Below are 23,297 nucleotides of genomic sequence, written 5' to 3'. Positions count from 1 at the left end.
GGTGCCTGCTGTATGGGGAGGCAGTAGCCTAGTGGTATTATAACTCTACTATTAATCCAGAGATCTAGGTTCTCAGGACCTGTGTTCAAATCCTGCAATGGTAGATGGTCGAAGTTGAATTCATTCATGAAGCCATTATTGGAGGAAAAACACAGTAGGGCGGCACGGTGGCTCAGTGGTTAGCACTGCTGCCTCACAGTGCCAGAGACCCGGGCTTGATTCCAGCCTCCGGTAATTGTGTGGAGTTTGCACATTCTCCCTGTGTCTGCATGGGTTTTCCTCTGGGTGCTCCGGTTTCCTCCCACAGTCCAAAGATGTGCCGGCTAGGTGAATTGGCCACGTGAAATTGCCCATAGTGTTCAGGGATGTGTAGATTAGGTGGGCTGATAGGGGAATGGGCCTGAGTGGGATGCTCCGTAGGTCGGTGTGGACTTGTTGGGCCGAAGGGCCTGTTTCCACACTGTAGGGATTCGATTCGATTCTATTCTGTGATCTGATTCACTAATATCCTTTAGGGAGGAAACTCGTGTCTTTACCTGGTTTGGCACATGTGTGACTCCAGACTGACACCAATGTGGTTGACTTCCAACTGCACTTTCACCAATTAGAGATGGGCAATAAATACTGGCCAAGCCAACAATGCTCAAATCCTCTAAATGAATAAAAAATAAGCTAGGGTAGGAGTTAAGGCTGACAATCCCAGAAGACCTGAGGAGGATTTTCAATGAGAAGGCAAAATAGGTGGAAAGCCTGCCTTGGGGCCCTGTCATTGTGTGTAAAGCTTAAAGGAATAATGCAGAAAACATGTCTTCACCCCTCCTGACCAATCTGAACCTCCCATATCTCTCACTCACACACTCACACACTCACACACTCACACTTCCCATCCCACATTCACTGTATATCTTACCACCTTGCTTTTTATGGTCCCATACCATATCAAACCATACTCATAATCAACACCCTTTCCTTTTCACCTCTCATGGAAACTCACTTAGTATCCACCATGGCAGACCTCACAACACATCCATGGGTGTGAGAAAAAAAAAACAGATCTATTTAATGCATTGCTTTGCAGATTTTAATATTGAGAAAAGATTCTCATTGATTGAACACATTTACCACATTTAAATTAGTTCACCTCAATAAAGTCTTATAAAACATTTCAAATTCACCACGTATTGAAATTCATAGTCTAATATAAAAAAGTGACTGACAGCAGCCAGTGGCTTTTCAATCAGTGAAAAGGAAACAATCCCACAATGAAAATGGACACTTGTGAAAACAGCAACACAGTATGTAGCACAAATCCATGAAAATCCTCAGGAATTTGTCAACTGGCACTGTAAAATAGAAAATAACCAGCTTTTAAAAACACTTTTATTTATAGAATCCCTACAGTGTGGAAGCAGACCTTTTGGCCCAACAAGTCCGCACTGACCTTCAGAGCATCCCACCCAGACCCATCACCCTATAATCTACACATCCCTGAACACTACGGGCAATTTAGTATGGCCTATCCACCTAGCCTGCACATCTTTGGACTGTGGGAGGAAACCCACGCAGAAATGGAAAGAATGTGTAGGCTCCACACAGACAGTTGCCCAAGGGTGGATTCAAACCCAGGTCCCTGGTGCTGTAAGGCAGCAGTACTAACCACTGAGCCACCGTGCCACCAATCTTCAGTTTTCTTTTCAAAGGATTAGATTTTTAAATGCCTTGACAATCTTGACACATCCTTGTGACAGTTTGATAGTTTTTTGACAGCTTTGGTCATTCTTTAACTCCTTGACAGTCCCAATTAATTTATGAACTTTTGATGTGCAAACAGGTCGACCTTCACAATGCAAAGGGCACCTGACCTGTTCGTAAAGAGATACTCTACTTCTCTCAAAGGGTGCTTTACATCTCTAGAAGGATGCCTTACCTCTATCAAGGAGCAGCTTAACTCTCCCCACAGTGTCACAGAACTAGATCAAAAGGATCTACCTTACCTCTCCAACAATGTACCTTGGCCATGCAAATGAAGGCATGATTTCAGATCTGATGCTTCAGGTCTAAACCCTTCTTCAGAAATGGGGAAGGGGAAGGGAATTCTGAAATAAATAGGGAGAGAGGGGGAGGCGGATAGAAGATGGATAAAGGAGAAGATAGGTGGAGAGGAGACAGACAGGTCAAGGAGGCAGGGATGGAGCCAGTAAAGGTGAGTGTAGGTGGGGAGTTAGGGATGGGATCGGTTGGTCCAGGGAGGACGGACAGGTCAAGGAGGCGGGTTGAGGCTAGTCGGTAGGAGATGGGGGTGGGGCTTGAGGTGGGAGGAGTGGATAGGTGGGAGGACAGGTTAGGGAGACAGGTACAAGCTGGGCTGGTTTTGGGATGTGATCGGGGGAGAGGAGATTTTGAAGCTTGTGAAGTCCACATTGATACCATTGGGCTTTCCTGCTCCTCTGATGCTGCTTGGCCTGCTGTGTTCATCCGGCTCTACACCTTGTTATCTCAGATTCTCCAGCATCGGCAGTTCCTACTATCTCTGTAATGATTTCAGGTCTGCTCTTTACAGCTCCCGTCTGCACACCTTTGGTTTCAAATACCTATCTAACCAAAATTATACAGGACTACAGCAGTTAATACTTTAAATGGCCAGCTGACTATGTAAATTGATCATTCCTAAATTTTGAGCTGACTCTGTTCTAGTCTGTGAAATTATGAAGTATCATGTTCAGAGCAGGATTTAAGATTTACAGGTATGATTTGGAAAAACACCCAAGCCTCTGTATTTGGGTCTCACATTCTGCGAGAGAAAGTCAAACCAGCAGATGCACATATCTTTCACTATATGACCCTTCATATGCACCAACGATAGAAATTTTTAGCTGGGTGCTATTTGACTGGCCACTGTTAGATACTTGATATTTAAATCCATTGATTTCAGTGAACTTAAAATTGTACTAAAGGAGCTACTTCAGCACTAGCAGAGTTTACCTGTAGTATGACATTCAGAAATTATCTATCATAATAAATTGAACTAACTGAAATGAATGTAGGACCTTATTGGTCCAAAACCTTATTCCAATTATTAATCTTCTTTAAGTGTAATCAAATATTGGAATTTAAATTTTTTGATTTTCTTTCTGTGTCTCTCATTTTTTTGCCAGGTTTGTTTAATCGAAGCACTTGTTGCTTTTGGAACTTCAATCCTGGTGCTGGTCTGCATGCCTCACTTTGACATTATAACCAATTTGTATATTTTGAATGGTGTTTGCCTTCTTCCTGCTTTTCTGCAAGTAGTGTTTCAGCTGAAACCACTCAAATCTTCTATGTTGCTCCCATTGGTCGGCTTTGGCTTTGTTTTCCTGGGTCTCTTGCTTTTTATTTTAGCTCACAACCCACAGCAGCATTCAGAAGAGGTTAAACACATTAAACCGTACGTGGCCCTTGCAATAGTTGCCTTGATACTCGTATCTTTCAATTGGTGGGAAAATTTTATGTCGTACTGCAAAATTGGAATAATGGAAAATATAAGGGAAAACTTGCGATGCACCAGAAACATCACGTATGTTTGTATCAGTACAGTTCGAATTCTAGTTGTTGGTGCTGTAGTGGCAGCATGGATTCCAATGAAGCAATCTAAGTGGGAAGATGTAAAAACCGTTTCACAATTTGATCTAAAAATTATTTTGTGCCTGTTTGGAATACAGGGGATTTCTTCTGCTCTTTGCCACTGGTTTGGGGTTCTGGTGTGTAAAATGCATGCAGTCAGACGTAGCTTTGCTGTGCCTTCCATATTAGCCACACCAGTTGTGTTTTTTGCTTTTTTGATTGTGCTGTATGACAGCTTCAGTAAATATGGCAAAGCAGATACCTTTAACTTGACTGCCCTCTGCCACAATTTAAAAACCTCCAACAATAGTGATACTGTGCAAATTCTACTTTTAGAAATTCCTCGCAGCCTTTGCAGAGGGCAAGCAATATTAATTTCCAACAAAGTGGGCTTGGCACTGCTTGGCTCCTTGGCTGTATGCTTTTGGCTAGGGCTGATTTTCTCAACATTCTACGTGTGGGGCCAGCACATTCAAAGGATTGAAAGGACATCCCAGCTGTTTGTTCGACGACTGTATGAGGCAGCCTTCATGGAACAGTCAATGCTGCTTAACACACGGGTCCAGAAAAAGAATGAGACGAAGAATGAAAGGTAAAACCCTTATGTATTTTCTTCCTGATGTAAGCTCACTTAGCTTCACTGTTATCATTCTGTCTTTCTGCAGCATTTTTTCTCTTTTTGAATGACAAAACTATGTGCCAAGTGGAGAAACAAACTTGTTTCATTCACAGATGCTATTATCCTTTACCCCGAAGGAAATTAATTTGAACAATTGACAGCTAAGTCTGCAGAGCATTTCTGTGCAATGTAATGCTTGAAGAGCAGTACAATGAATGACCAATTACTCTGATTTTTGAAATGGCATTCTGTTCCTCAGCAAGTCAACAAAATCAACATGGCCTGATTTATTTGGGATGTAGGGTTGCCAACCATGCACAATTGGGCATGCAATCTCCATGATACTGCCATGCATGGCCCTGGAGTAAACACATACGGACAGGAAAGAAAATGTATTTTGTCATTTTCTTTGAACTGTCTTAGATTGTCGGGAAAAACCCATCTGGTTCAGTAATGTCCTCAGGAAAGGAATCTGCTGCCCTTACCTGGTTTGGCCTACATGTGACTCTAGATCCATAGCAATGTAGTTGTCCTTTGGGCAGTTAGGGATGGGCAATAAATGCTGGTCTAGCTAGTGACACCCACATCCTATGAATTAAAAAAACATCATTAGTGAGAATGTGCAATTGTCAGATACTAAACCTGTCTCAGCATAAAGCAAAATCTGGACAACATTTAGGTTTCAGCTGATACATAACATTTACAAGTAACATTTGTGTCACACAAGTGCCAGGCAATGACAACCCCCAGCAAGAGAGAATCTATCTCCCTTTGATGTTCAGTTGTTCAAATGCCCCTGCATCGCTATTACCCAATTCCCCACTCACAATATCCTAGGTTACCATCAATTAGAAACTGAACTGAATCAGCCATTTAATATTCTGACAACAAGAATAGGTCATAGGAATTCTGAGCTGAGTAACTCTCCTGTTGTCTCTCCAATGCATGTCTGCCATTTACAAGGCAAAAGTTAGGAATGTGATAGAATATTCTCCACTTCCCTGGTTGAGTGAGTCCAAGAAAACTCAAGAAGTTTAACACCATCCAGAACAAAACAGCCCACTTGACTGACACCCCGTCCACCACCTTTAGCAATTACTCCGTTTGCCACTGATACATAGTGGCAGAAGGTGTGAATTGTCTATAAGTTGTACTGTAGCAACTCACCAAGACTCCTTCAACAGCATCTTCTAAATTCATGACCTCTACCATATAGAAGAACAAGGTGCTTAGTGGTTAGCACTGCTGCCACACAGCTCCAGGAACCCAGGTTCAATTCCAGCCTCGAGCGACTGTCTATGTGAAGCTTGCACGTTTTCTCCATGTCGGTGTGCGTTTCCGCTGGGTGCTCCAGTTTCCTCCCACAGTCCAAAGATGAGCAGGCTAGGTGGATTGGCCATGTTAAATTGTCCACAGTGTCCAGAGATGCACGGGCTAGGTGGATTAGCTGTTGGAAATGCTGTGTTATAGGGATAGAGTAGGAAGATAGGTCTGGGTGGGATGCTGTTTGGAGGGGCATTGCAGACTCAATGAGCCAAATGGCCTGCTTCTACACTGTAGGCATTCTATGAACAATGATAGTAGATGCATGGGAAGTCCACCACCTGCACGTTCTCCTCCAAGAAGCATACTATCCTGACTTCAAACTTTATTGCTTCCTCTTCATTGTTGCTGGGTCAAAATCCTGAAACTTCCTTCCTGAACAGCTCTGTGGATAACCATATGACCCTATACTACAAGGACTGCCATAATTAAGTAGGTAGCTCACATTTACCTTCTTCATTGGCAGTTAGGGATAGGTAATAAATGGTGGCTGAACCATTTATGCCAACATCTCATGAACAAAATAAAAACAAATTCATCTAATCAAGTAATGACAGCTGTTCACAATCCACTTAATTTGGGAAGGCAGTATGATATGAAGACCAACTGGGCAGCTCAAGGGAGGAAAGGGATAGGCTGTTTGTAAAGAGGAGGTCATGTGATGTATCCTCCTGCCACATTCAACCTGACTTGATGAACCTGACTGTCAAAGGAATGGTAGGTATTTGAAAGTAAAATGCTCCTAATCTGGGGTCTTCCTTGGCTTCTTGCCATACCCCAATGCTTCTGATATGGAGGGCATCTTGACACAGTATCACTGCTAGCTGTAACATCTGAATGATGAGTATGTGCCGACACCCCACCCAGCTGACAGAAGACTCAAAATTCATGGGGAAATTTTATGAGGAGTAGAGGTGAACTGCTTTATTGGGTCTCCTATATTTTCTTCTTGAAATTTACACCTGCAGAGTAGTCATTCCCAAAATCTTGCTACCTGAAAATTTTCCAAGTAAATGAAATTTAAACTGTTTTACTTATATTTTAATTGACGCGTGTCATTAAACAGTCATAGTTACTGTAAATTCCTAGCATTGTACATTATTTAAATGATTTGGTATTAACAAAAAATGGAAATATTTTCTACAATAGAAAGTCGGACCATGTCATGATATATCTGTGTGCAACAATGTGGCATGAAACAGTGGACGAAATGGCAAAGATCCTTACTTCAGTATTCAGGTAAATCCAGGGGCACCAATTTATGTTATCGCTGACATCAAAGCCAGAATGGGAGTTTTCCTTAAAGTTGTTTAACCACATAAATTACTGTTCAACCATTTCATGTTTTGAATAGCAAAGCAATAATAACATTTCATTGTCCTCACTGTAGTTGTCTACGAAGGCTGTCATTTTGTATAGTGTCATGTTGCACAATATCAAAGCACTTCGCAAAGCTTTCCAAAAATTTCCACCTGGAGGATCGGGCTCACCAAGTGGAATGGCCTGCTCCTGTTCCCATTTCTAGTGGTCTTATGGCTTCTCTCCACTTTGATGCTGCAGTGGCAACCCTGTTAATGTGTTAATGCTTGGACTTTGATTCACCTGCTCCATATTCTAATGTTGTGGAATGTATTGGCATTACATTGGCCCAGATTGCTGCTCTGCTTAAACCTTTTTCTCTGACTCATGCTGCTGTACATTCCCAGCCTGGTCTTTTGAATCCAGCTGAAAGAAATAGGAGTTAATGGAAGTACTGGCTATAATCTTCCAATTCTCAGATATAGCAGGTGTGGGATGCTGCCAGAAGACTAGAAAATAACAAATATCCAAACAAGCGAGAAAGTGTAATCACAACAACTATGTGATAATGAAAACGCTTTTAAAACAATCTGAGACGAAATTAACAGTCACTTGGAACAAATTCAGATTAATTAATAAAGTCAGCAGAGATTTGTTAAATGCAAAACATGTTTAAGTAACTCACTGCTTGAGCTTCTTGTTACGGTAACAGACTTGTTGATTAGGGTAACGTAGTTGAAGCAACGTTTATGGTCTTTCAAAATGCATGTGATAAAGAACTATTTAATATACTTCACTGCAAGGTTGAATCCCATGGAATCAAAGGGACAGTGGAAGTGCAGGGACAAAGTAGACTGACAGGAGACAGAGTTATAGTCAATTGTTGGTTTTCAGACTGGAGAAAGGTAGACAGCGAAGTTTCCTAGGATTGGGACTTGTCTGATTTTTATAAATGACCTCAACTTGACTGTGCTGGACATAATTTCAATATTTGCAGCCAAACTGTGGAAACATTGTGCACTGTGAGGTAGGTAATGACAAACTTCAAGAAGTTACAGGAATGCTAGTGGAATAGGCAGACAGAATGAGCAGATGAAATTTAAGGTACAATGTGAAATAGTACATTTTGGTAGGAAGAACAAGGTGAGGCAATGTAGAATAAACACACTATTTTTAAAAAGGTGCTGGAATAGAGAGACCCAGGGTATATGTGCACATTTGGTAAGAGTCATTCAGGAGGCTGAATAACTTGTTATCAAACTTGAGGAAATCAAAGTTTTAATCTTTGCAAATAGAAGTATAGTAAACAAAATCAAGGAAGTTCTTATTAAACATTTTGGCCTCATCCAATGTTCACTATACAAGTCTGGGCATCACACATTAGAAAGGATATGAAGGCTTTAGACTGTATACAAAAACTATTTATGGCAATGGTTCCAGGGATGAGGAACTTTAATAACAAGGATTGATTAGAGAAGTTAGATTTGCTCTCCTTAAACAGGAGAAGTCTAAAACAAGCCATTATGGGAAGATTTGATATTCAAAATTATGATGGGTACAGGCAGAGTAGAGAAGGAGAAACTTTTCCTATTACCAGAAGGATCAATAAGTAAAGAACACAAATGTATGTAATTTGTAAAATATATACCTCAGGTCTCAACAGTCCTACACCCTTTTTAAAATCAGCAGAGAAAAACATAAGAACCAAAAAAATATAATTTTATTCAGCAAGTGTTTAGGATCTAGAAGATACTACTGGGTTATGTAGAGACAGATTCAATTAGGGATTACAAAAGAGAATTAGATGAGCACCTGGAAATAAAAAACTGCAAAACTACAGGACAATGGCTGGGAAATGGGATGAGCAGAGTTGCTGTTCGAGCGGACAGGCAGGACAGGACAAGCTGAATGGCCTCCTCTGCTGTAAGTATTCTACAGTTGGCAATCATAAAAAGGAAACATTCTAAAGCTGGGGCCCAGTTGTTGCCAAACTTCATCCATTTCCTGAAGATGCAATTTCTCATTTCTAAATGATACTTCATTTGTTTACCCAGCAAATTACTGAAAAATCTAACAAAACAAATTGTTCAGAATCGTGGGGCGTGATGTACTGAAGTCTAAACCAGTAACTTTCAAATTGGAAATCTCGCACTCAAAGTCGCATTGACATTTTTCTGAACTGCCTTATTGTAGTAAATTAAGATATTTTGGTTAAGATAATACATGATATAGTACCTATTGGCATCAGATCGTGACCGAACAGATGTTCCAGTAACTATTCCGACAATATACAGTTACCTATTTTGATACATCTGCAGCTAATTTATCCATTTATTTTTTAGGTTGGATAAATACAAACCAAACTCTTCAAAATCACATAAAGACAATTTTGAGTTTGAAGCACACATTTACTTTGATGATGCTTTTCATCTCACTAATCTTAATGACAATGTACAGGAAAGAGTTTTGAATCCATATGTTAAAAACCTTGTTTGCGTAATGGAAGATATTTACAGGTACTGGAATTATCTTGCATTCATCATTAATTCACGTGTATATATAAATAAATATCAATATCAACAAACCCCTGACTACATTCTACATTTTATGTTAAAAAATTAGCTTGGAAAGTAGATATAAAATATTGCAACATGTTTCAGGACTGTCTTTGACATTCTGTTATGTATGATGACACTAGTGACATGAAGTATCTGGTCAAGTGATTTCTATTCATGTCTGTACCCAAGTTGCCTAATGTCTAACTATGTGAGAGAGTTACCTCTTGGGGGTGGCATTCACACTATCTAGCAATCTACTTGATACTCTGTGTGGCCCATGTCAGCATATGCACAATTCTCTGCTCTTTCTGAAGATGAAATGACAGATTTTGAGGATCTTTAATATGCTTAATTTTATAGATGCCAGTAAACATACAAATTTCACTTATTTCAATAAGTATAAATTCTTTCTTTGAAAACATAAAAAAAATTACATTCCTGGCCCTAACATGTTTGTGAGCTGACTTACCTATCTTTTCTTTGTGAACATTTTCTAACTGCAAAAGCTGTCATCTCCCTAAAACTTGCTATTCATGGTCTAACTGTACCCCTTAGTCTTTATTTCCTATGTCCTGGCCAGTGATTCTAAGTTTCTCTCCTTTCACTGATTCACCAGTGAGTTTGTCACTACCTTTGTCTCATTTCCCTTTCTCCCTTGGATTACAATGTTAAAGAAAATGAAACAAGACCATCCTAACTATGGACCTAGACTATTATTATTTTTTGTTTGTTATTATGCATTATTATGTTTTTTCCAATTAGAAAGTGACCGTCTACAAAACAGGTTTAACACAAGCCTTCTATACTTCTTGCCTGTGTCATTTTTCAATCTCTGAAAATTTACTTAATTGTAAAACATACTTAAATATAACTTAATCTCAAATATTCTTAGTGAATAAAACCTAAACAAAACTGTATACTAGATACTACAATTCGAGGTAAGATGGTGGTGTAGTGGTAAAGTCACTGACCAGTAATGCTGAGACCGAGTCTAATGCTCTAGGACAGTTGATCAAATTTTACCAGAGCAGCTAGTGAATTTAAATTGAATTAGTTAATAAAAAATACAACCTGGAATTGAAAGCTAGTTTTAGTGATCGTGAATATAAAACTATAATTGATTGTTGTCCAGGTTCATTAATGTCCTTTAGGTATGAAATCTGTCATCTTTATTTAATCTGTCCTACATGTGACTACACAACTATAAAAAATGGTTGAGCCAGTTCAAGGGTGATGATGGACAACAAATGCTGGCCCAACCAGGGATGCCCACATCCCAAGAGAGAAATTAAACAAAAATTAAGATGTGCACTGAATGAAGACATTCATTTTATCAGCATACAGAAATTAATGAATTATAAGTAATAAATCATGCAAATATAAATTGAAATATAATTCAGAATTTTAGAAAATAAATACATTTATTCATTTAAAAGCTATATGAATTAATTGTTCAAGAAATATAACACTTGACTAACTATTATTCACTACTTTCTCATAGTATTTTATAATAATGACTCTTAGCTTTAGTAATTCAACTAAAGATTGGATCTCATAAATATGGCACGATAAGAATAAAATCTGTGAACCTTGCCTAGCCTTACACCAGTATCCATTTAAAAAAGAACATGTAATCATTGTTATACCATTGAAAAACTAAATGAATGGCATTAATGCATTGTATGTTTGGTCTGTTTCAAGAACAGTGGCAATTTCATTTTGCAAATTGTTTTTGTTTAATGAGGGCATTTTAATGATGAGGGGAGACCATTCATGAAGGTGTTTGTTTTAAGGAGCTGTGCAAACGTGCAGTTTCAACATTAAGACTGCTCCAATACCATATGTGATATTGTATATGTCTTCAAGAAGAAATGTCCAGTTATTTCTTTGGAATTGATCTTTTGTTGGCAGAATATTTTCACATGAAAAACAGACTTTGAAGGATGAACAAGAAGATGATGACACAGTGAAGCAAACCATAATGGAGACACCTTATGGTGGAAGAATCACATACACCCTTCCATATGGAAACATACTTTATGTTCATTTGAAAGACAAGCTGAAAATTCGGCACAAGAAGAGATGGTCTCAGGTATGTTTAACTAATGAATGTAGCATAAAATTAAAGTAGGACATGCAAATAGAAATTATTCCTACTAAATAGGAAACCTGAAAAATGATATTGCACAATGTTAAAAATAGGATTGTCTGGTGCTTTAAAGCTGCATTTCACATCACGCTGTGAAACTGTGTACCAGGCTCCCCTCAAGTGTTGTATTCCCTCCTATTCACATTATTGGATTTTTTTTACTTTATAAAAGGATGAGATATTCTTTGTGCAGAAAGTTAAGCCTGAAGCAGTTTAATAATTTCTACATCCCATGACATCCATGTTTTTATGTAACAGAGAGATATGTCAAAGAGAGTTCCTCACTCATGTAAACATAACATCAAATCTAAAAAGTACTTTCCAATCTAACTTGACCCAATAACTGGTCAACAACTGTAATTATACTGACAAGCCACTTCCTCTTTAACTCCATCTTGGTTCAACAATACAACACCATGACAGTTTTGTAGTGCATGTTGTAGAAGTTCTGAATTTCAGGGTGTGACTGTCACTTTGTAAGTCAAGAAAAATCATCTTAAACTTTTCATTTAGGAGTGTGTTGCTACTAACAAGAAAGTACCTTCTGGCAATAATAAGACATCTGCTGTATAATACTGCTGACAGTGTTTCACGAGCAATTCAGTTTAAGTATGTAGTTGTTCAGCTATTGTACTTAGCAGATATCATGGCTTACTGAGAAGTTGACAAAAATGTGTAAGTTTTGAGTAGATTTAGTTATTGTTTATAAAGTTCATAACCTCAAGGGATTGTAATTAGAACATGTAATACTCACATTTTACCAGCATGAAAGACATTAGTTCTGTTTGCCAATGTTAACTTTATTAAAGAACAAAGGACAATATAGCACAGGAACAGGCTCTTCGGTCCTCCAAGCCTGTGCCAACACATTTTGCCCTACCATACTAAAACTGTCTTCACTTACAGAATCTGTATCTCTCTATTCCCTTCTTATTCATGTATTCGTCCAGGTGCTTCTTGAATGCTGCTTTTATGTCTGTTTTCACCACCTCCTCTGGTAGCGCATTCCAGGCACTCACGACCCTTTGTGTGAAAAACATGCCTCGCACATCTCTTTAAAACTTTCTGCCCCGCACTTTGAACCTGTGTTCCCTAGTAGCTGATCCCTCCACCCTGGGAAAAAGCCTCATACTTTCCACTCTATCCATGCCATTCACAATCTTATAAACTTCTATCAGTTCACCTCTCAACCTCCAGTGTTCCATTGAAAACAAGCCCAGTCTATCCAAACTTTCTTCATGGCTAAAATTCCCCATACCGGGCAACATCCTGGTAAACCTTTTCTGTACCCTCTCCAAAGCATCCATCTCTTTCTAGGCTGTGTGATGACCAGAACTGTACACAATATTCCAAGTGTGGCCTAACTAAAGTTCTAAAAATTGTAGCATAACTTGCCGATCCTTATACTCAATGCCTCTTCCAATGAAGGCAAGCATGCCATAGGCCTTGCTTACTACTTTATCTAACTGTGCTGCCGCCTTCAGTGACCTGTGGACCTGCACATCCAGATCCTTCTGCATATCAATACTCCTAAGGGTTCTGCCATTTACTGTATAATGTTGACTAGTATTTGACCTTTCAAAATGCATCACTTCACATTTATTTGGATTAAACTCAATCTGCATCTTTCCAAAGATTGTATACTCTACATATTCTTTTGTGCGTCAGTATTCACCCAGGAGAAGGATATGGAGGGTAATGAAATTAGTGTGGAACATAGTAATATGCTAGGGCATTTTGAGATCAAGAAAGAAGTGGCATAGGGATCCTGAAAGAGCATCAAGGTGGATAAGACTCCAAGAACCAATGGTACCTACCCCAGGTTATTAAGAGAGGAGATTGCTGGGGCCTTGACCAAGATCTTTGTATCCTCGCTAGACACTGGAGAGGTCCCTGAGGACTGGTAAGTAGCTAATCTTCTGTTAAAGAAGGGAAACAAGGACGATCCAGGAAACTATAGATCGGTGGGTCTCACATCGGTGGTTGGGAAGCTATTGGAGAGAATTCTTAGGGATAGGATTGATGCACATTTGGAAAAGTATGACCTAATTAGGGACAGTCAGCATGGCTTTGTGCAGGGCATGCCATTGTCTTATTAACTTGATTGAATTTTTCAAGAAGTTTACAAAGGTGATTGATGTTAGAACAGTGGATATGGTCTACATGGATTTTAGTAAGGCTTGGTAAGGTGTTAGATTTGGAGGTAGGTGAGCACTTTGGTGATAGTGACCACAATTCGGTTACGTTTACTTTAGTGATGGAAAGTGATAGGTATATACCGCAGGGCAAGAGTTATAGCTGGGGGAAAGGCAATTATGAGGTGATTAGGCACGATTTAGGATGCATAGGATGGAGAAGGAAACTGCAGGAGCTGGGCACAATTGAAATGTGGAGCTTGTTCAAGGAACAGCTACTGCGTGTCCTTGAGAAGTAAGTACCTGTCAGGCAGGGAGGAAGTGGTCGAGCGAGGGAACCGTGGTTTACTAAAGAAGTTGAATCTCTTGTCAAGAGGAAGAAGGAGGCTTATGTAGAGATGAGGCGTGAAGGCTCAGTTAGGGCGCTTGAGAGTTACAAGTTAGCCAGGAAGGACCTAAAGAGAGAGCTAAGAAGAGCCAGGAGGGGACATGAGAAGTCTTTAGCAGGTAGGATCAAGGAAAACCCTAATGCTTTCTATAGGTATGTCAAGAATAAAAGAATGACTAGAGTAAGATTAGGGCCGGTCAAGGACAGTAGTGGGAACTTGTGCGTGGAGTCCGAAGAGATAGGAGAGGTGCTAAATGAATATTTTTCGTCAGTATTCACACAAGAAAAAGACAATGTTGTCAAGGAGAATACTGAGATACAGTCTATTAGACTAGATGGGATTGAGGTTCATAAGGAGGAGGTGTTAGCAATTCTGGAAAGTGTGAAAATAGATAAGTCCCCTGGGCCGGATGGGATTTATCCTAGGATTCTCTGGGAAGCTAGAGAGGAGATTGCAGAGCCTTTGGCTTTGATCTTTATGTCGTCATTGTCTTCAGGAATAGTGCCAGAAGACTGGAGACTAGCAAATGTTGTCCCCTTGTTCAAGAAGGGGAGTAGAGACAACCCTGGTAATTATAGACCAGTGAGCCTTACTTCGGTTGTGGGTAAAATGTTGGAAAGGATTATAAGAGATAGGATTTATAATCATCTAGAAAGGAATAATTTGATTAGGGATAGTCAACACAGTTTTGTGAAAGGTAGGTCGTGCCTCACAAACCTTATTGAGTTCTTTGAGAAGTTGACCAAACAGGTGGATGAGGGTAAAGCGGTTGATGTGGTGTATATGGATTTCAGTAAAGCGTTTGATAAGGTTCCCCATGGTAGGCTATTGCAGAAAATACGGAGGCATGGGATTGAGGGTGATTTAGCGGTTTGGATCAGAAATTGGCTAGCTGTAAGAAGACAGAGGGTGGTGGTTGATGGGAAATGTTCATCCTGGAGTTCAGTTACTAGTGGTGTACCTCAAGGATCTGTTTTGGGGCCACTGCTGTTTGTCATTTTTATAAATGACCTGGATGAGGGCGTAGAAGGATGGGTTAGTAAATTTGCGGATGACACCAAAGTCGGTGGAGTTGTGGATAGTGCGGAAGGATGTTGCAGGTTACAGAGGGACATAGATAAGCTGCAGAGCTGGGCTGAGAGGTGGCAAATGGAGTTTAATGCGGAAAAGTGTGAGGTGATTCACTTTGGAAGGAGTAACAGGAATACAGAGTACTGGGCTAATGGTAAGATTCTTGGTAGTGTGGATGAGCAGAGAGATCTCGGTGTCCATGTGCAATAGATCACTGAAAGTTGCCATCCAGGTTGATAGCGTTGTTAAGAAGGCGTACGGTATGTTAGGTTTTATTGGTAGAGGGATTGAGTTTCGGAGCCATGAGGTCATGTTGCAGCTGTACAAAACTCTGGTGCGGCCGCACTTGGAGTATTGCGTACAGTTCTGGTCACCGCATTATAGGAAGGATGTGGAAGCATTGGAAAGGGTGCAGAGGAGATTTACCAGGATGTTGCCTGGTATGGAGGGAAGGTCTTATGAGGAAAGGCTGAGGGTCTTGAGGCTGTTTTCGTTAGAGCGAAGAAGGTTAAGAGGTGACTTGATAGAGACATACAAGATGATCAGAGGATTAGATAGGGTGGACAGTGGAAGCCTTTTTCCTCAGATGGTGATGGCTCGCAAGAGGGGACATAGCTTTAAATTGAGGGGTGATAGATATAGGACAGATGTCAGAGGTAGGTTCTTTACTCAGAGAGTAGTAAGGGCGTGGAATGCCCTGCCTGCAAAAGTAGTAGATTCGCCAACTTTAAGGGCATTTAAATGGTCATTGGATAAACATATGGATGATAATGAAATAGTTTAGGTTAGATGGGCTTCAGATTGGTTTCACAGGTCGGCGCAACATTGAGGGCCGAAGGGCCTGTACTGCGCTGTAATCTATATTCTATGTTTGACAAGGTCCCTCATGGTAGGTTCATCCAGAAGATTAAGATGCATGGGATCCATGGCACCTTGGTCGCCTGGATTCAGAATGGACTTGCTCATAGAAAGCAGAGGGTAGTGGTGGAAGGGTGTTTTTCTGGTTGGAGGTCTGTGTCTAGTGGTGCCCTGCAGGGATCTGTACTGGGACCTCTGCTTGTGAGATATATTTATTATATGACTTGGATGAAAACTTAGATGGGTGAGTTAGTAAGTTTGCAGTTGACAGAAAGATCGGTAGAGTTGTGGATTGTATAGCAGGTAGTTAAATCATGGGCAGAGAAATGACAGATAGAATTTAATCCGGGTAAATGTGAGGTACTGCAATTTGGGAGATCAAACGTTAAGGAAAAGTAAGCAGTTAATGGCGGGATCCTGAACACTGTTGATGTACAGCGGGAAGTTCTGGTTCAAGCCCATAGCACCCTGAAAGTGGTCACACAAGTCGATGGAGTGGTAAAGAAGGCATATGGCACGCTTGCCTATATTCATCGGAGCATTGAGTACAACAGTCAGGATGTCATTTTGTAGCTTCATAAGACTTTGGTTAGGCCATACTTAAAATATTGCATTCAGTTCTGGTCACCACATTACAGGAAAGATGTAGAGGTTTTAGAGAGAGTGCAGAGGAAGTTTACCTGGATGCTGCCCGGATTAGAGGGTATGAGCAATAAGGAAAGGCTAGAAAAACTTGGGTTGTTTTCTCTGGAGTGGTAAAAGCTGAAGGGAGACTTGAAGGAAGTCTGTAAAATTATGAGTTGCATAGATAGGGTTGACGGTCAGAATCTTTGCCCCAGAGGTGAAATATCTAATCCAAGGGGAAATGCATTTAAGATGAGAGGGGGAAAAGTTCAAAGGAGATGTGAGGGGCAAGGTTTTTTTTTTTTACAGAGTGTGGTAGGAGTCTGGAACGCGCTGCCAGGGGTAGTGGTCGAGACAGACACAATAGAGATGTTTAAGGGACTTTTGATAAGCACGTGAACATGCAAAGATTAGAGGGATATAGACCAAGGGCAGGCAGAGGGGATTAGTTTAATTTGGCATCATGTTCAGCACAAAGAATCTGACAATGACCAGGAATCCATTGTTGATTGTCAGAAAAACCCATCTGGTTCACTAATGTCTCTTAGGGAAGGAAACTGCTATCCTTACCTGGTCTGGCCTACACGAGACTCCAGACTCACAGCTGTGATGACCCTTAACCTCTGGGCAATTAGGGACGGGCAGTAAATGCTGGCCTAGCCAACAATTCCCTCATCCTGCGAATGAATAAAAAAAAAATGTCAGCCAAAAGGCCTGTTCCTGTGCTGTACTGTTCTATATTGTACGTTCCACACACACAGTCACCTAAGGTTAGAATTAAACCCAAGTCCCTGGCGCTGTGAAGTAATAGTGCTAACCACTGAGCCACCTTGGTTGTAGAAAAACCTTAGTTATTTACTAATTCCCTTAAAGGCGCTTGAGATTAAAGTTGCCTTTTGCTGTCAATGTTCATGTATAGTGATGCTGTTTTGAAATTCCTGTTGCGGTCTCAGACACCAAAGGAGGTCTAAATCTGAAACCTAATGAGATAATTGAGATTCTCCAACATTAATTTAGATGGAAAAACAAAATGATCTCGAAAGCAACAGAGGAACTCGACATATTTATGAAGTGAGTGATGTATCAAAGACACGTGATTCAATTTTGTCACTTTAAAAGAGTCAAATAGCAAAGCTACAGCAATGATGGGTGATAATGCATGATTTAGCCTGCCCTGTATTTGCTAGCATTGTTTATTTACATATTACATATTTCTTTTCAGATCATGTACATGTATTATCTGCTGGGATGGAAATTAATTAAAAAGTACATGATCTTATCAGGCAAATTTGAAGATGAAATGTCTACTACAAATGCCTTAAAGGTAAATAATAGGACTTCCTTTCTAATGCCTCAAAATATAGATCTGTGATAGCAGTTTATAGATTGTGTTAGGGATGACTTTTAAATCTGAACAGTAGGCTTGAGTCAAGTGAGGTATTTTAACTGCAAAAACCTCAGTCTCGACTCCAAATGCTCTGCCGTATCGGGTTGGACAGTGACAGGACAAGGAACAGGTTGCCTGTCTGTTTCCAGAAGGTGTTGGTAATGAAGCTGGCAACTGTTAAACATTGGCCAGACAGGCTCCCCAGACCTCAGGAACCCTGTCATTTCAAAGCATAGGCGATTACATTTTAAGGGAGAAGTACCACAAGTGGAATATTTACCCTTGCTCCCAAGCATACTTTTTTCCTTTGGACCAACTTATGCCCAGCCAAATTCCCTGAGTTGGGTATTGAATCCATCCACACTCGTGCCACTTCCTGCGATTAGCAATCAAAACCCTCCTTGCCCCAAAGGTTTAATTTTCACATTGGTTGCGTCACTCAGCTGAGGGTAGGAATAGAATACCCTCAAACCAATCCACCTTTGACACACCATCTCTCTCAACCAACCACTGGAATATTTCCAGTAGCAGTGATATGCTTTATCCTACCTGAGAAGGCTCTCCACCCAAGTGGAAGTCATGCCTCATTCAAGTTGGCTTCTGGGATAGGATCCTTCTCATATGGAAAAGCAATTTTGTCCATCCTGTCTGAAATTCTACTTCCCATATCCCCTGCCTAACAAACTTAACCCAGTCCGATATTTTATTTATAAAATAGTAAATATAAATGTTATGTAAAAAGACTAAGCTCTTGTATGCTTCCATCGTACACAATAATTTTGAATTCTTCTATTGAAAAGCATCATAGATCTTATGTTCATTTTTGTATTAATTATGTTTAAAAGACAGAGAAGGAAAACACTTATATTTTGGCTTTGGACGGGGACACTGATTTCCAACCCTCAGCTTTGATCTTGTTAGTTGACAGGCTGAGAAGATATTCACATGTTGGGGCTGCATGTGGTAGAATACATCCAACTGGAACTGGTATGAAATTATATTTATCCTTCTCTATCAACCTTATTTATGCCACTTTACATGTTTGTCGTGTATGAAGATTATAGCACATAGAAATAGGCCCATTGGAGCATTTTGTCTGTACCAGTCATCGAGCATCTATCTACTCTAATCTATTTGCCAGCACTTAGCTCATGGCCTTGTATGCTACGTCATTTCAAGTGCTCATCTAAATAGTTCTTAAATGTCTTGAGGGTTCTGCCTCTATCATCCTTTTAGGCAGTGAGTTCCAGATAGCTACAACCCTCAAAGAAAAGATTTTACCTCAAATCCCCTCTAAACCACCTACTCCTTACCTTAAAACTGTGATCCCAGTTATTGACTCCTGTACCAAGCAGAAATACTTCTCCTTGTTACCCTGTCTGTGCCCCTCAGCACTTTGTATACCTCAACCAGATCCTCTTAGCCTTCTCTGCACCTCTTCTGGACCTGGAAATTTATCCACTTCCAGCCTGCTAAAACTGCTAATACCTACTTTCTCTCAATGTTATTTTGTTCTAAGTAAATCACAGCCACTCACGATGCATAAAACTCAGAGCCTAATAATAATATTAGGACATCTTTGTAATGCTCACAAAGCTATCAAAATAAGCAGTCATCCACTCAACCTCATTTAGAAAAAGTGTTCTTCTTTGGAGCTTATAAAACTATCAATGAAATATATTGCCTTTCAAACTCCATATGAAAAAGCACTCAAGTGATCATGAAGCTATCAAAATAAGGAAGTAACAGAGAAATTCTAAGAAGACATCATTGTTATTAAATGTTCATAAAACTGTCAATCAAACAATGTTCATAGGCCCCTTGAAATCTTTTCAATTAACCCTTGCTGGACTAAATCCAAGAGTTGGATTTGTAACTCAACCAACCATTCAAAATACGTTTCCATTGCACAGTTCTATACCCAAAACCCTCAGAGAAATAAAACACAGCTTTTAAAGTTATCTGAACAGGCGTCTAACATAGAATTTCAATCAGTGAAGCCAGAAAACTGTTCAATTTTTCAAAGGCTTAACAGATGTCTGGACTTTAAACCTAGGTGTAAATCAACGGATGGATTCTATGTGACATCTGATTCTGAACACAGTTGAATACATAAGTATCTTACTCACTGGAGAAAATATTCTATAGACTTTAACTACTTATACAATGCTGGCCATTCAATAGTCACTCATTGTTTAAGACCTTGATGATAAGTCAGTAGATTAAAAAAATATTTATTGTAGAGAATTATATTACAGCAGTTGAAGTTGGCAATACCTTGTAACATTTTAAGCACATGGAAGCCCCAAAGATCATGAAGCAAGGATTCTTTAGGCCACTGTCCTCAAATCTTTACAAACATGAAGGAAAATTAATGTCTTGGAAAACAAAGTATTTACATGGAAATAAACTTGCATTTCACATCAGATTGAGAAATCCTTTGTCTGTCTCTCCCTTTTTCCATGAAGTCTCTTTATAGAGGAAAGGGTGTAAGTGTCAGAAAGAGGCCTATGACATTTGAAATTAACAACACATTTTAAATGTATTTGTCAAAGGTTTCTGACTCCATATTGGGCTTCTCCCAAGGTTCAAGGGTTGACTGAACTGACGTGTTTCACAAAAGCTTCAAGAAACCATCTACCTCGCTGAAGCTCTCAAACTTACGAAAATTCAACTTTGAGGCAGACACTTAAAAAACATTGACCACAATGTTATCTTGAGTGCATGTCAGGTTGTGACTGGTGCACAGGTGGTTTCCTAGGTGACGTTTTACTGGCAGTGACAAATTAAGAGACCACCATTAGGATGCCATCCAACTGAGGATGGCAACCACTCGGAGTTGCTAGTCCAATCAGAGAGTTGGCAGCCTCAATATGGCTACAGATAAAAGTGAGCACCATTAAGACGATAGAAGGGAGAAGAGGAAGCCTCCATGTTTAGGCACGCTTGAAGGGCAGGTAGAATTTATTTTAATGTGCCAGAACTAGAACATGCAGAGGCCAGTGATTGGAAAGGTAACCCCTCTAATTGGCATCAATGGAACAGTGGTTGGTTGCCATTGGAGAGCCCTTCAAGGGGCTATAGAGCAGGCATTGACAAAACCCCCTCGGAAACTCATTGGGGTTCATGGTTTCACTTTAACAAGTGCCTCCAATTGGTGAATGGCTGTTATCACTGTCTCTCCTACTTAGGAATATACAGAAAGATGTAAGCCTTCTCTCTTAAAGTCATCTGCTCCAAGTTTGAAGCATCCTGTCGTGAATTGGTAGATTTCAGGCCAGAATTACCCTTGATTTTAAGTGGTCAACAGAAGAAGCAGAGTTTGATCAACGAAATATCCTTTCCTTACTCCATATTTTCCCATGTTAAATCATCTAATTTTGAAACTCAACAAATCTGTGCATAACAGTAAAATGTACATTTCCTCCCCCGCTTCCTCTCAAAGGTCCTATGGTCTGGTACCAGAAGTTTGAATATGCTGTTGGTCACTGGCTACAGAAGACAGCTGAACATGTGCTAGGCTGCGTACTGTGCAGTCCAGGATGCTTCAGTTTGTACAGGGCAGCAGCCCTAATGGATGATAATGTTGTGAAAAAATACACCACCAAAGCGACAGAAGGACAACATTTTATCCAATATGATCAAGGTAAACTCCTAATGCATGTTACTGGTGCCTGCTTCTACAGGTGATAGAGTTTCTACATAATGCTGGATTTACTTGAAATCTTTGTTGATCAAACGTCTGACAGACTAAAGTTTGAATATATTAAATGATCTAGTTTCCACTGCTTTCTGTGGAAGGCAATTCCAAAAGCAAACAATCTCTGAAAGAGAACTCATCTCCTGTTCACCTTAAATGGGAGAGGCCTTATTTTTAAATAGTGCACCCTAGTTCCAGATTCCACATTGGAGAAAATATTGTTTCAGCATCTACCCTTTTCAGATTCTTCAGAATCATAGATGTTTCAATATGATCTCCACTCCTTCTTTTAAACTTTAATGAGTATAGGCTCAAGCTGCTCAACCTTTCCTCATAAGATTAACCCCTTAGAATAGTGCGCAGCCAAGAGAACCTTCTCTGAACTGCTCCAAGTACAAGAATATTCCTCCTTCAGTATGGAGATCAAAGTCTTGTAGAATGCTCTGCTGTGGTCTTACCATTGCCCTGTGAAATTGTAGCAAGACTTTCCTTTTATATTCCATTCCCCTTGCAATATAAGTCACCTTTTCTTTTGCCTTCCTAATTACTTGATGGACACACAAGCCAACTTTTTGTGATTACTGGACAAAACACCCCGATCCCTCTGTACTACAGCATTTTGCATCCTCTCTTTGTTTGGATAATACTCTGCTTTTCTTTTCTTTCTGCCAATGTAGACTACAGCACATTTTCCAACATTATACTCCATATGCAATTTTTTTTGGTTAACACACTTGATCTATCTATATCCCTTTACAGACTCTTTGTATCTGCCTCACAACTTGCTTTCCTATCTATCTTTGTATCATCAGCAAATTCATCAACAATACAGTCTGATATCGATTGTAAACAGTTGAGTTTTCAGAACTGATTCCAACAGCATTTCACTAGTTATGATTTGCCAACCTGAACCTGTTAACCAACCCTTTATCCATGTTAATATACTACACCCAAAGCCATGAGTTCTTGCACAATTACCTCTTTGAGACATCTTGTCAAAGCTCTTTGGGAGTCCAAATACACTACAGCTACTGGTTCTGCTTTGTCTAGCCTGAATGGTACATCCACAAAGATCGCTAATAAATTTGTCACTCATGATTTCCTTTATATTATGCATGTTAAATTGGGCTGATTATAATTTGATGTTCCAAATGTTCTGCTATTTCTTCCTTATGAATAGATTTTAGAATGTTTCCAGTGGTTAGCACTGCTGCTTCACAGTGCCAGGGACCCAGGTTCAATTCCAGTGTCAGGTAACTGTCTGTATGGAGTTTGCACATTCTCCCCATGTCTGCATGGTTTCCTCTGGGTGGTCTGGTTTCTTACCAGAGCCTAAAGGTGTGCAGGTTAGGTTGATTGGCCATGCTAAATTGCCCATAATGTCCAGGGATATGAAGCTAAGGAGGATTAGCTATGGGAAGTGCAGAGTTATAGGATAGGAGGTGCGGGTGGGATGCTGTTTGGAGGGTTGGTGTGAATTCGATGGTTCGAATGGCCTGTTTCCACACAATAGTGATTCTATGACAGATGTGAGATGAACGAGTTTATGCAGTAGTTTTCTGCCTTGTGTCACCTTCCTATTTTG

General features: G+C 40.0%; 1 protein-coding gene across 1 annotated transcript in view; it reads left to right on the top strand.

Annotated features, from left to right (window-relative positions):
* Positions 1-1,268: 1,268 nt before the first annotated feature.
* The window catches only part of LOC109912741 (chitin synthase chs-2-like), a 48,343-nt gene continuing 26,314 nt past the window's right edge, over positions 1,269-23,297 (top strand). Inside the window, exons 1-8 of the mRNA XM_048600976.1 lie at positions 1,269-1,295; positions 3,156-4,192; positions 6,692-6,781; positions 9,184-9,357; positions 11,311-11,491; positions 17,848-17,949; positions 18,858-18,999; positions 21,458-21,658. Coding sequence (XP_048456933.1) covers positions 1,269-1,295; positions 3,156-4,192; positions 6,692-6,781; positions 9,184-9,357; positions 11,311-11,491; positions 17,848-17,949; positions 18,858-18,999; positions 21,458-21,658 — 1,954 coding nt within the window. The remainder of the gene's footprint in view (positions 1,296-3,155; positions 4,193-6,691; positions 6,782-9,183; positions 9,358-11,310; positions 11,492-17,847; positions 17,950-18,857; positions 19,000-21,457; positions 21,659-23,297) is intronic.

The sequence above is a fragment of the Rhincodon typus genome, chromosome 9 (assembly GCF_021869965.1).
Source record: "Rhincodon typus isolate 14 chromosome 9, sRhiTyp1.1, whole genome shotgun sequence".
Classification (NCBI taxonomy): domain Eukaryota; kingdom Metazoa; phylum Chordata; class Chondrichthyes; order Orectolobiformes; family Rhincodontidae; genus Rhincodon; species Rhincodon typus.
Note: the sequence above shows the minus strand (reverse complement) of the source record. Positions and strands in the feature narration are given on the sequence as shown.